At 37.8% G+C, this 14,025-nt stretch overlaps 1 protein-coding gene across 4 annotated transcripts in view; it reads left to right on the top strand.

Moving 5' to 3' along the window:
• The first annotated feature begins 499 nt into the window (after window positions 1-499).
• Window positions 500-14,025, top strand: part of XPO6 (exportin 6) — a 111,145-nt gene continuing 97,619 nt past the window's right edge. For all 4 annotated transcript variants that reach the window (XM_007499473.3, XM_056805510.1, XM_007499472.3 and 1 more), the window contains exons 1-2: window positions 500-806; window positions 12,599-12,689. In XM_007499473.3, the coding sequence (XP_007499535.1) occupies window positions 804-806; window positions 12,599-12,689 (94 nt within the window). In that variant the 5' untranslated portion in view covers window positions 500-803. The remainder of the gene's footprint in view (window positions 807-12,598; window positions 12,690-14,025) is intronic.

Below are 14,025 nucleotides of genomic sequence, written 5' to 3'. Positions count from 1 at the left end.
GGATGCGCTTCGAGGTGGTAGCGGTGCTGGAACCCCGGACTGCTGCTCAGCGGCCGCCGCGGCGGCATCTCCCTTAACCGGACAGCGAGCTGAACGCCACGGCCACAGAGCTCTCTTCCTCAGCTCCGTGTCCTCTGGACGCCCCGCAGGGACCCCGTTCGGGCCTGCCCGCCCCTCCCTCAAGAGGCTGGACTTGAGCTTTCCCAGGCCGCTCCGCTCGTGAGCCTGTGGGCCGCGGAGCCTTGGCCGCAGCTGGCCGCTGCTGCTTCGGAAAGGGAGAGGGCACTTGCTGCTTGAAGCTAGCCGGATAGGACCGGTCTCGGCGGGGAGTAGCCCGGCAGCCAGGCCCCTTGCACGGGGCAGGGCCAGCACAAGGGCCAGCACAAGGGCTAGGCTAGTTAGAAAGCCGCAGGGGCAGGATTGGGGGCCGTTTTTGGCCTGCGGAACCCCCCCCCCCCAACCCTCACCTGGCCGTGGTCTTCGACTTTTGCTAGGGTGGGGGCCGCATTATTGATGTTTCCCGGTGATTTTTAAGTCTAACTTCGGGGTCTGGGGAGGGCATATGGGTTTTGATGGATTTTGGGGGGATTCCAGTGGTCTCCCAATGTGCCAGGATGTGGGATTGAGGAGGGCGTCCTTATTTTAGAGGGCCTGGGGTATGTTTTGAGGGTGGTTGGTATAGTATTTAATTTTATTTGGATGGGTGGGGGAATTCCCGAACCTGCTTTGGACCATGACATGAACTGTGAGAGGGGGAACCTGAAGCTCAAGAGTCAAATCACCTGAAAGGCCTCCGGGCCAACATGGTAAGTGTGTGCAGCATCATCCCACTGAGTGGGGGTGGGGGAGGGAACCCTAGTGTGCTGAACCATCTTTCTTCTGTGACACAACAGGGGGAGGGGAGTGGTGTGTGCCGAGCATGCCTGGTGACACACATGCGTGCAGGAGATCTGCATAACGCAGAGCCTTTTCTTTGGGCTGTGTAATACATAGTTGTGAGGATGGTAATCTGTGTATCTGTAGTAGGAAAAAGGATTCGCTATAATCAGTGGATCTTAGGCAGTGACAATGGCACCATTTGAGAATTAGCATCTAAAGATATGTGTTGAGCTTGTACTACAACATAGAGTCTTTGCCCACCATCGAGGATGTTGCAGTCTATTTGGATTAAATACCTAAGTAGTTTTGAGTAGATAGATGCTCCATTCTGGATCCCTAGAAACTTGACACTGAATCTTGCACTCCATTCATTGAGCTAGCCAGGCATCTACCTACATTTGGGGGTTTTGATCTCATATAAGGAATGAGAAAAGAGAATTATTATATAAATGTGAATATATTTGTTATCTTGCGCCTGATGTGCCCCTGGAATTCTTAAAACTTAAACCTTGATACAAAGGGGTAATTTACAGTGACGCTGAGATTAATAGGGCATTCTAGCCTTTTCATAATCTTCTGTTTATGTCAGTGACTCTAAGGAGAGGTTGTTGGGGATGGAGGGTTTCCAGTGCTTTAGGATTCATGTCCCTATTTTGGTTCCTGGCCAGTGACCTCTGCACAATCCCCTTTCCTCATTTCAGGCTAGGAACCTCTGAGTCAGGGTAATAGTTGCCCATGGAAGGCAATAAGGTAAATGGAATTTTTCTGGTGAACCTGTGGATAGATTTCCCTAATTCCTCCCCTCTCCATCTTTTTTGCAAAATGACAAAGCTTCAATGTGTATTTCTTAGAAAGTCTTCAACTTTTATTGTGTCTTTCTAGAAGTACGAAGAGTTTTGAAATTTAAAACTTTGGCAGGAATGTTCTATCCTTTAATACAGGGTATTCCAAAGCTTAAAGTTGTACTGACTTTTAGGGTACCCTCTAGGTTTTTTTTTTTAAAGCTTTTCCTAGGATACATCAGACTGTATAAGGTTGAAGTTATGGCTGTGACAGTCTTTTTTGTTTCATTTGTATTGGGGGAGTCTCTTAAACTCTTCTCTAGGTTAGTATATCTTGTCTTGATTTGCAAACTTAAATGAAAAAAAAAAAGTTTTGCTAATATACTGTTGGCAAGAATCCCTCTTCACCTCATAATCTTATTGTCCCTGACTTTCCTCAAGTCAACATTAGTGCTGTGTTTTTTTGGTAATGTGGTAAATGTCTGCTTCCCTGAAAAGTCTCACATAAACTGAAGTTTTGTGCAAAAATGCATTACATATTTAATAGTACATAAAGGGGCAGCTAAGTAGCACAGTGAATAAAGTACCAGACCTGGAGTTGGGAGGACCTGAGTTCAAAGATTCTTGCTGTGTGACCCTGGGCAAATCACTAACTCCACTGCTTAGCTCTTGCTGCTCTTTTACTTTAGAATTGATATGAAGACAGAAGGTTAAGGGTTTAAAAAATGGTACATAAAACTGAATGAAAAGGTCTATGTTACAATATACTTCTTTTTTTGAGTAGCTTCTACCGACCATTGCTGTGTATGGTTCTTTTATTACTAAGCAAAAATAGAGATGCAATTGGCTAATATTTTCTTGCTGCTAGTTAATGGTTCGCATATTTCTATTTGTAGTAGCTGATGTATTTTGTTGTTAGTAACTTGGTGAGAGATGCAGAAAAGTGTAGAACATAATTCTCTGGCGCAATGAAGTCAGATCATTTAGTTCAATTCCTTTATTTTACAGACAAGATATAATCAGCAGAGAGATAATATTTCTTGTTTATGGTGGAATAATAAAGTTGGGGCCTTCCTGGATTAGAACTCACATTTCCCAACTGAAGTCCAATCAGTGTTCTTTCCTTTTTAAAAAGTGATGGTGATATGTTTCAAATGCTAAAAATTCAAATCATACTAATGGTCCAAAAAAATAGTGGGGAGAAAAGAACTGGAGATTTTATGCCAACTTTTAACCAATGAGGTTTTTCATATCTATATCTTCTATTTTATTAAAAAGAGGAATTCATTCTAGCAATTTATTTTGCTTTAACTGCCTCCCAACAAAACATTAAAGTGAGTCACTACAGGTTTAGCTAAATCTTCTACTTTTACAATATTACACAATAATTGAGCTACATGGTGATTCCCTTGGTGATACTCAGGTCCTGCAATGCCTTTTGAATCAAAGCGAAATTTATTTGCATTCGTTGTATTTTATGGTTTAAAAATATTTTTCATATTCTTTAAAAATGGATAATTTTGGTAAATTTGTAGTAATTTCCAATTAAACATTGTACCCTTCTTTCTCAACCACTAAGGAATTCATTGAAGATATGTTGAAAGCTACCTTTTCATTAGGTAAGATCTAAGGTCAAGACCGAGAACACATGTACTTAGGAAGAAGGTACCATAGTTTGTGGCTGGGAGCTAGCTGTCTGTCTACAGGAAACTTTTCTAGTAGTAAAATGTCAGTGTAATTTATAGCTGCTGATTAAGATGCCTCCCTATAGATCATCTGAAAGCCACATGAAATATAATCATAAAAAATAATCTGTAAATTTGAAGCTTTAATGTCTGTTATAGTACCTTGAATCAACTAATCATTTATGCACATTACACAAACATCTTAGAGGGGGCTATAGTAATGAATCAGAAAGGTGCCTTATGAACCATAGAAAAAAGCAGAGCTAAAATAGCATTGTTTCTTTATCAGTTTCTGAAGAACAGGGTATCCTTTTCTAGCTGATTTGATCTTTGTTCTTTCCACAGAAATAGCTCTAGTGTAGAGAAGGTCAATTATAATAACAGCTCACATTTCAATAGAATTTAAATGTTGGTAGAACATTTTTTCCTTACAACCCAATGAGCGTGAATGCTATCTTCATTTTACAGAAGAAGTTTAATCTTTGAGAGGTTTAGTGATGGCCCAGGTTACACAGCTAAATGTCAGAGGTTGGATTAAAATACTGCAGTCTTTGTAAAATCAAGTCCAATATTTTCACTGTCATTATTGTCTCATTTAAATTACCTCAGTTTGAAGTTGAGAGCTCTTAAAGAATATACATCTTCTTTACTTAAGTGATAAATATTCTTCAAATTTAGTTCCCTGAATTGATTTACTCCTCAGGGCAATCAGTGATATATGATAGGAGGACTTCCTCTCTTATTAGCACAAAATTGACTAGTTCTAGGTATATTATCACAAATGGGGGGGTGGTTTCTGGTTTAGAAATCAATATTCTAGGAATTTGGCAATTTTAAAAATAATAACTCCTTGAGAGCAGGGACTGTTTATTTTTTGGCTTTGTATTACTAGTCTGACATTTTTATGATGTTTAATAAATGCATTGACAGGTTACTCAGAAGTATTGTAAAGCAAAATGAACCAGTGTCCTGACCATGTTTGACAACCTTTGCTTCATTTTACACTTAAATCCATCACTTTTGCTCAGATGGCATTGTGTTTCATATTTAGGTCTCTGGAAGACCTGGATTCAAATCTCAACTCTGATATATATATATACTGATAGCTTGGGCAAGTTACTTTCCCTCTCTGGGACTGTTTCTTTTTCTATAAGAAGATGATTTTGGACTAGATAGTCTGAGTTCGTTCCTTAGTAATAAGTCTATGATTGACTCTGGTTGTGTATGTATTATTCTTTTGGTTCCATTTTGCTTGACATCAGTTCTTAAAAAATATCCGAAGTCTGAAATCTCAGTATGATTGTTTCTTAGAGTACTATGTCATTTCTTTTCATTCTTATACAGCAGTTTGTTTAACCATTCTTCATTTGATAGCTACTTTTGCCAAGTTTTTACTACCTCAAAAAGTGCTGTTATATTTTTCTATATGTGGGACCTTTCTCTGTATTTTCAACATCGGTAGAGGTATTATTAGATCAAAGGGTATGTATTGATGGTTTATATTTCTTCATTTGAACACTATTTATATTCTTGGATCAGTTAGCTATTGGGGAATGACTTTTAGTTTTATTTTTGTATTAGTTCCTTGTTGGAAATCAGACCTTTATCAGAAGTAGCTGATATGAAGATTTTTTTTTTTAGTGGACAATTTCTTTTATTCAAGTTGTATTGATTTTGTTTCCACAAAAGTTTTTAAACTTTATATATAACTATTGCTTATTTTGTCTTTGTGATCATAGCTATTACTGATTTAAGGATTTTACCCAAACATAGATTTGAAAGGTATCTCCTTGAATTTGCCTCTAAAATTTTTTTGTACTGTGATCTATGATGTTAATGTTATTTATTTCTATCCTGTTTTGGAGTATGGTATAAGATATTACTCAAATCCTAGTTTCCAAAGTTTTTTCCAGAAATTCTTTTGAAATATTGAGTTTTGTCCCAGCATTTCATATTCTTGAATTTATTGAACACCAGGCAACTATTTAATTGTTTACCAAATTCAGAGACATATTTTGAGTCCAGACACAGAGAAACTAGACCGATATATTTACTCAGTTTAGCTGAAAGAAGAGATCAAAATAATTAGGATGGTGAGTTAGTATGCCAAAGCGAAATGAGTGTGGGGGAGAAGTGGGACAGATGGTATTGCTGATGGTGTCAAAACTCTGCTTCATTACTTAACAGGCTTTGTCACTTTGGGCATCCTTGTATGTCTATACACATCAATTTCCTCATCCATTAGGGGTTTGAATTAGATGGTCTTGCTGAAGGTCCCTTCCAATTTTAGCAGTTGGTGATTTTGTGATCCAGCAATGCTTGGAAGCCATGATAAGCTCCTTACTTGCTTTTGATACACAAAAGGTTGTAATGGTCAATGGAGGATTAACTTTAGTGACATCCATTTATTCATTCATTCATTCATTTATTTATTCATTCATTCATTCATTTATTCATTTATTTATTTTTTCCCCCACTTGAATTAGTTTATTTAGTCATTTTAGAACATTATTCCTTGGTTACAATATTCACATTATTTCCCTCCCTCCCCTCCACCCACCCTTCCCCACAGCCAACTCCCAATTTCATTGGGTATTACTTGTGTCCTTGATCAGAACCTATTTCCATGTTGTTGATGTTTGCACTAGGATGTTCATTTAGAGTCTACATCCCCAACCATATCCCTTTGATCCACGTATTCAAGCAGTTGTTTTTCTTTGTTTCTATTCCCACAGTGTTTCCTCTGAATATGGATAGTGGTTTTTCTCAACTTGTAGATCCCTACAAGTTGTTCAGGGTCACTGCATTGCCACTAATGGAGACCATTACATTCAATTGTACCACAGTGTATCAGTCTCTGTGTACAATGTTTTCCTGGTTCTGCTCCTCTCACTGCATCACTTCCTGGAGGTTGTTCCAGTCCCCATGGAATTCCTCCACTTTATTATTCCTTTGAGCACAATAGTATTCCATCACCAACATATACCACAAAATTTGTTCAGCCATTCCCCAATTGACGGGCCTCTCCTCATTTTCCAATTTTTTGCCACCACAAAGAGAGCAGCTATGAATATTCTTGTACATGTCTTTTTCCTTATTATCTCTTTGGAGTACAAACCCAGCAGTGCTATGGCTGGATCAAAGGGCAGACAGTCTTTTATCGCCCTTTGGGCATAGTTCCAAATTGTCCTCCAGAATGGTTGGATCAGTTCACAACTCCACCAGCAATGCATTAGTGTCCCCACTTTGTCACATGCCCTCCAGCATTTATTACTTTCCTTTGCTGTCATGTTAGCCAATCTGTTAGGTGTGAGGTGATACCTCAGAGTTGTTTTGATTTCCATTCCTCTAATTGTAAGAGATTTAGAACACTTTTTCATGTGCTTATTAATAGTTTTGATTTCTTTAACTGAAAATTGTCTATTTATGTCCCTTGCCCATTTATCATTTGGAGAATGGCTTGATTTTTTGTACAATTGGTTTAGCGCTTTATAAATTTGAGTAATTAGACCTTTGTCAGAGGTTTTTGTAATGAAGATTGTTTCCCAATTTGTTGCTTCCCTTCTAATTTTGGATGCATTCGTTTTGTTTATACAAAACCTTTTTAATTTGATGTAATTAAAATTAATTGATTTTACATTTTGTGATTTTTTTTCCCCTAGCTCTTGCTTGGTTTTAAAGTCTTTCCTTTCCCAAAGATCTGACATGTATACTATTCTGTGTTCACCTAATTTGCTTATAGTTTCCTTTATATTCAGGTCATTCTCCCATTCTGAGTTTATCTTGGTGTAGGGTTTGAGATGTTGATCCAAACCTAATCTCTCCCATACTGTCTTCCAATTTTCCCAGCAGTTTTTATCAAATAGTGGGCTTTGGTCCCCAAAACTGGGATCTTTGGGCTTATCATAGACTGTCTTGCTGAGGTCATTTACCTCAAGTCTATTCCACTGGTCTTCCTTTCTGTCTGTTAGCCAGTACCAAATTGTTTTGATGACCATTGCTTTATAGTATCGTTTGAGATATGGGACTGCAAGTCCTTCTTCCTTTGCATTTTTTTTTCATGATTTCCCTGGATATCCTTGATCTTTTGTTCTTCTCATTCTAGGAAGGCATCCTTTGGTCATGTGCCAGCAGAATGGGACAGTGGAAAAAAAAAGATCTCTGAGAAGACAGGGGATTGAAGTTTGAATCTCAGCTCAGGAACTTTCTTCTTTTGTGTCTTTAGAAATGCTACTTGGGCCACAGTTTTTCCTCCTCTCTAAGATGAAGAATGACTTTGAAATGGCACACTAAAAATCAGTGATATATGATAGGAGGACTTCCTCTCTTTTAGCACAAAGATTTGGTTTTGTAGCCCTAGTGCCTAGCTGTGAGAAGTAATAGATATTTGTTGAATTGAAATTTGTGAGCAAATATTTAGGACCAAAAGGAAGTATTTTATTTGCAATAGTTCCCCGTTAATGTATACTTACCATTTCTTTGTTGCCTGTCGACTACATTTTTATGTTTTTGATATTAATGGACATTAATGCTTTAATTTTGAAACACATGGTTCATCTGTTTTTAAAAAAAGCAATTAGATGCAATTAACAGTCTTATTTCTTTGGTAGCTCTATCACCTTTTGAACAAAAGTCACAGTAGAATATTTGTTAATATTTTTAACATTTAAAAATAAGACAGTTGTATAGTCAGAATAAAGTCCTTTTTTTTTTTTAAACTACCAGCCATACTTATTTACTCAAATTAGGAGATTTTGGTTTTAGTCCTTCCTCTGGCACTGATGTATGACATTGAGTTTTGCAGAGTTTGTGTTTCTACATATGTAAAAGGCAAGAGTAACTTGTTTTTAATGTCAATTTCAGCTTTAAAATTCTACTGTATTAGTATTTAGAGGATTGGATCCAAGAGTTGAACGTCTTTATTTGTATGAAAAAAGACAATGAGCTCTGTTGATATATAACTTAGTATTATGGTTTGCTGCAACCCCTACTGATACATGGTTTTTTCAAAAAAGTAGGTGTAATAACTATTGGTAACCCTAATATTGTCTTATATTTTCTTCCTATGAATTAAAAAAAAATAGGCTACTAGTAGATTTAGAAGTAATCTTGTTCTTATATGTTTATTACTTTTTGTTTCTAGGCATTTAGCTTTTTGGGGAATTTCTGTCATCATTTGATTTTGATTTAGAATACTGAAATTTACAGATTAGAAATTACTTTTTAGATTTTCATTTAGTAGATACTGTATATGTTACTTTAGTGTCTGGCATCAGTGGCTTAGGAAAAGAGGCAGCCAGTTATGTCTATTGGGATTTAACACTAGTCTGTAGTTGAAAGTCGAATCATTTGCCAAGATCTCATTTGGTACCTTCCTCAACATCTCTATTGATATTTTTTACATTCTACAGCTTCTTGGACTGCTAATGTTTTTAGCACTGCTGCTCTTAGTGAGCCTGTACTCATTGTAGAATTGTATGATTTGAGCTTTGGTCCTTGTCAAATGCTCATCAAATCTGTAATCTTTACTTTATGCCTTTCATAGGCCTTTCCCAGGATACACTAGGCCACATTACTTCTTAGATTTCTTCTTTTATTCTCAGTCTCATTAGCTTTGTCTGGTCATCTCATCTTACATCTTTGACTTTCTCCAGAAAAATTTTACATTCCTAGAATACTCTTCTCATTTCTTCCATAATATCTTGTATTTGTCAGAAAAAGAGCTGACTGCTTTGGGAATTTCTAGTTACTTCTCTTGGGCTCTAATGTAGTTAATAATCCCTAAGATGCACTGTCATAAAGATAAAAAAGCCTACTCATTAATTTGCATTATTTTTATAAACAAATGATTTAGCATATATGAAATACTTTGCAGACCTTAATATGCTATATAAGTGCATGTTATTACTATTAGCTGTTACTCTTTTACTGGCTTTTTATGTATCCACATGTATATTCTAGTTAGAATGTAGTTTCCTGATGGCTAGAAACCATTTATTCATTCATTTATTTCACTTGGCATAATAATGTATAATAAAGTGATGTGTGTTTAATACAGTTACAGCAATTTATTAGGATATTGGGAGCATCTTACTGGGAAGGATAGAGTATTGGATAAACTAGGCTTTATCCTGTCCATTTCGGGATTTCTCTCTTAGGGAGAAAAGAACTAAGTCTTCTGAATAAGGTACAGATTAAATGGGTGCAGGTACACCCATCCATTTATGAAAGTTTTCCCTTTACCTAACAAGAACTTTTTGAGAGCCACTCAGGGTTTACACAAGTTCTGCTGAGATGCATGGAATTCCTTTAATTGGAACAGTTTTCTATCTGTAGATGTCAGGGGTTTTTGTAGTTAAAGTGTCTATGAGAACTGATTGTAACTTTTGGAGAACAGTGCTCTCTCTCCACATAAAACATAAAGCTTTAAAAAGTGATCATTTTTTGGCATGTACCTTCCTCCTTTCTTTGCTGAAATTTAGGTGGGGGGGGGGTCTGTGGAAGATAACATATTCTGCTGAATCTGATTAATGTGTTGGTTAGTTTTGCCAAACTGCTTTTTTTTTTTTTAATTGTCACAAGGGATGACTATCTGGATGGTGGATGGGGGATGGGGAGGGATATATTGGGAATTGAAATTGATGGTAAAATGAGCTAACAAGATTTTAAAAATATTTTTCATTGTGAAGCCTCTAGATAAGTGATGGTGAACCTATGGCACAGGTGTCAAAGATGGTATGCAGAACACTCTCTCTGGGTGTCTTTCTCCCCCCTTCCCCTTCTCTCCCCAAATTCATTATAAGAAAAGCAGAGGGACTCAGGTGGAGTTGTTCCCCTCCTCTCCATCATGCCTGACAACATTTTTTTCACATACTCTGCTCCTTTGCCTAGCAGCCTAATGGGAGCACACAGTGGATGAGAGGGGTAGCTTACAGGCAGTAGAGCTGGAGGGGAGCAGAGTGCTTAGGCCACTCCCCTCCTCATCTCTACACTAGCTGAGGACATTTCCTTACTTCACCCACCCCTCCACCAGCAGCCCAATGGGAATGCTTTCTTCCTCCCCTGTGTCGGGTAAGGGGGGGTAGGCAGGGTACACCTGGCACTCAGTTGGGAGGAGGGGTACAGCATTTGCTCTCTGGGGTGGGGTGGGCATGGCACTCAGCCTGAGGCATGGGGTCTGGGGTGGGGCCAGGCACTTCATCTCTAAAAAGTTTGCCATCACTTCTCTAGATGAACCTTGGGAATTAAGCTTAGAAATATGTTCTAAAACAAAACTGAAGGTATGGATTAATTTGAGATCACCTAAGTCACTTAAGCTGACTAACTACAAAAATGGGGTATTGTTTAGGGTCTGTTTTTGTTTTAATAGCAGTAGTGGCAGTAGTGGTTATAATGTTCTTTTAGTACTTGTAGTTTGGTCTCTGAAGAATTAAAATTGAGAGTCCCCAAAGGCCACTGAGATGGCACATACTGTTATTTTAGACTGCTTTTGTGCATAAAATTTCTCAATATCCTGAATGCTGGTTTGCCACTGGAGTGGAAGGGGTGAGGGTAGAGCTGAACTGGCCTGAGTCTCTATTGACATGTGCAAAAAAGAGGGGCTTGGTAATAATCTAATAATCTATTAATATGAATTTGCCCCAATCAGTATGTTTCCATGAAAATTTTATCCTGGTACACACCTGTAGGACTTATTTTCAAGTCTAGTTTGATAAGTAATCTAGCAAATAATGTAGCTATATCAGAGAAATACCATCAGAAATATTCAAGACAAAGCTTTGGAATTCTTGAATATTTTGATTATGATCTACTTTGTTTCTGTTTCTGAATTATTTTGCTTTAGTTCTACTACTTTATTTTGGTCTCTAAAGCTGAAGATATGGACAGGGTTCTTAGTTCTATATTTATCAAATATTCTTTTTTAATTGATTTAGGACTAGTATACTATCCTTTGATAGTTAAACTTGTTAATATCTATCTCCCTTAATACCATTACATTTATGTCATTTTTAGGACTTCTGGTTATATTACCAGGTTTGTTTGGGTATTTCCTTTTCTTTATTATTTCTTAAACAGATCCCTTATGGGGAAGGGACATATTTCTCCCGAAGAACTTATCTCTCAATGAAATGCCTTCTAACTCAGGTTTCCCTGCTTATTCTCTGTATTCTCATTTGAGAGAGTTTTTATGAGGGTAGGGACAACTTATTTCTACCAAGTTTTTAGAGCTCAGTAACTAAAATGTTAAGAATGTTTAGCTGTTCCTTAGAGAATTCAGCTGGTATATTAGGGTCAGTTAGATTCTCCTTGTCTTTCTTCAGTTCCTCCTGAAAGGGACAAATGCCCTGATGATAGATTGGTGAAAGCTGGATTGGACTGTGGGGTAAAGAAAGCAGGAACTTGGATTTTTTGGGGAGGGTAGGCATAGAAATGAGATTGGACTATATAAAGATCTTTGAATATGATTTTAGAATACCACATACTAACAGATCAAAATGATGAATCAATAAGGTGCTGTCTAATACGATAAAAAATTTTCATTCAGAATTTGTTCTGGTATAAAAGAATTCAGCTTTAAAACATTTAAAGCAGAGGCTAGGAAACCTCAGTTTTTGAGAATCCATTTTGGCTACAGAATTGCTACTGGTTTAAAAAAAATTAAAATAAAAGGAGCTTTCAAAAAAAATATTTCCCCATTCCTCCCTCAAAGTGAGGGAATAACTAGATTTATTTTTTCCCTTTAATCCATCTTTTTTTAGATCAGAATGTCATTATTCTTTTTGGGATTAGCATTGTGGATCGATTAGCAATGGGATAAAAAGAATTTGTGGAGCATTTCTCTTTTCTTTTCTCTTTGCTAAAACCTGACCTTTTTGATAAAGATGCTCAGACTTCCATCCTGAAAGTCCCATGACCTTTTCCCTGCATCCAATCCCTTTGACTGTTCAGGACTAGGATTGGTTCTTAGTTTTTAATCTATTTCCAGAATTCCTTCATTTTGAGATTCTCTATTATTATTTTTTATGATCAGCCATCCCTTTTGTTAGCACAGAGATTGACTACATAGTAACCTGAGTCTGTTGTATGTGTATGAACTTGTGCCTCAGCTGAAACTATTAAAACCGACATCTTGTACCTGGTTGTAGAGGGGAAGTTTGTTGCATTTACTGTTGACTGTGACCTAAAGGGGACTGAAGATCAGAAGGGAACTAAAGATACATATTTTGTTATTTTTTCTCAAATTTCATTTAGGCATCTGAAGAAGCCTCCCTCCGGGCATTGGAGAGTTTAATGACAGAGTTTTTCCATGATTGTACGACCAATGAACGAAAACGTGAAATAGGTAAGATTATTACATGGATTTAATGTAATTATAAGCAACCATTTTGTGAGAAAGGCCTAGTTATAGGCATCGATAGTGGATCCTGACTTTTCAGCATTTTGTTCTGCTTTCTCACTGTTCTCCAATGTCAGTAGCACACACTGTTCTCTGATCTGTGGAAAAATCCTGTTCTTTGTTTCAGCCAAGATGATGTTACATTTTAAAAAAAGAAATAAGAATGAGATAAAAAGAATTTGTGTGACAATTGCTCTCTTTCCTTTTCACTTTGCTAAAATCTGACTTTTATTTTTAAATTTTATTTATTTTTTTAATAAACCCTTACCTTCTGTCTTGGAATCAATACTGATTCCAAGGCAGAAGAGTGGTAAGGGCTAGGCAATGGGGGTCAAGTGACTTGCCCAGGGTCACACAGTTGGGAAGTGTCTGAGGCCAGATTTGAACCTAGGATCTCCTATCTCTAGTCCTGGCTCTCAATCCACCCAGCTGCCCCCTAAATCTGACCTTTATGATAAAGATGCTCAGACTTCCAGCCTGAAAGAGATTTTGGTTAGTCTTTCTCTTTCTGGGAGAATCTTCAGCCTTTTTTAGACTGGGCTGCTGTTTGTGTTATAGGTTCTTCATGTTACACAGCTTTCTTGAATTTTTCTCCTTTTGCTGACCTTTGTTCCTGTGGAGCTAGAGGATACAACATTTGTATGCCCATAGGCAAGCTTTGAAAATGATACTTGTGTGATAACTGGCTCCTGGAAGTATTGAACCTTCACTATTGTGTATGTGTCTTGATTTAATGGCAAAATTTATTCTGTGGAGAGGAAAATTTTCTGGCATTTAAAATATGCATTTTTTAAAAAGATATTTTAAGTAAACATTAAACTCCTTATTATATACAAGACACTGATAGAAACTGGGGATACAAAGATGGTATAGTCCAGTGATGGTGAACCTATGACACACAGTACCAAGGATGGCACGCAGAGCACTCTCTGTGGGCATGTACATTACCCTCCCTCCATCCCCCCCCCCCCCCAGATTGTTACTAGAAAAGAGGAGGGACTTGGGCGGAGTTGCTCCCCTCTCCCTCTCTATTCTCTTTGCCTGTCAACATTTTTTCACATCCCCGCCCCTCTGCCCAGCAGTTCAATGGGAGTGCAAGGGGTGGTGGTGGTGGGGTAAGGTGGCTGACTCACAGGTGGCAGAACTGAAAGGGAGCAGAGTGTTCTGGCCACTCCCTTCCTTCTCTCTATACTTGCTGAGGACATTCCTCACTTCACCCATACTTCTGGCCAGCAGTGCTTTCTCCCACCCTATATGGGGTAAGGGGTAAGGGGGAATGGGG

Source organism: Monodelphis domestica, chromosome 7 (genome assembly GCF_027887165.1).
Source record: "Monodelphis domestica isolate mMonDom1 chromosome 7, mMonDom1.pri, whole genome shotgun sequence".
Taxonomy (NCBI): Eukaryota; Metazoa; Chordata; class Mammalia; order Didelphimorphia; family Didelphidae; genus Monodelphis; species Monodelphis domestica.
Note: the sequence above shows the minus strand (reverse complement) of the source record. Positions and strands in the feature narration are given on the sequence as shown.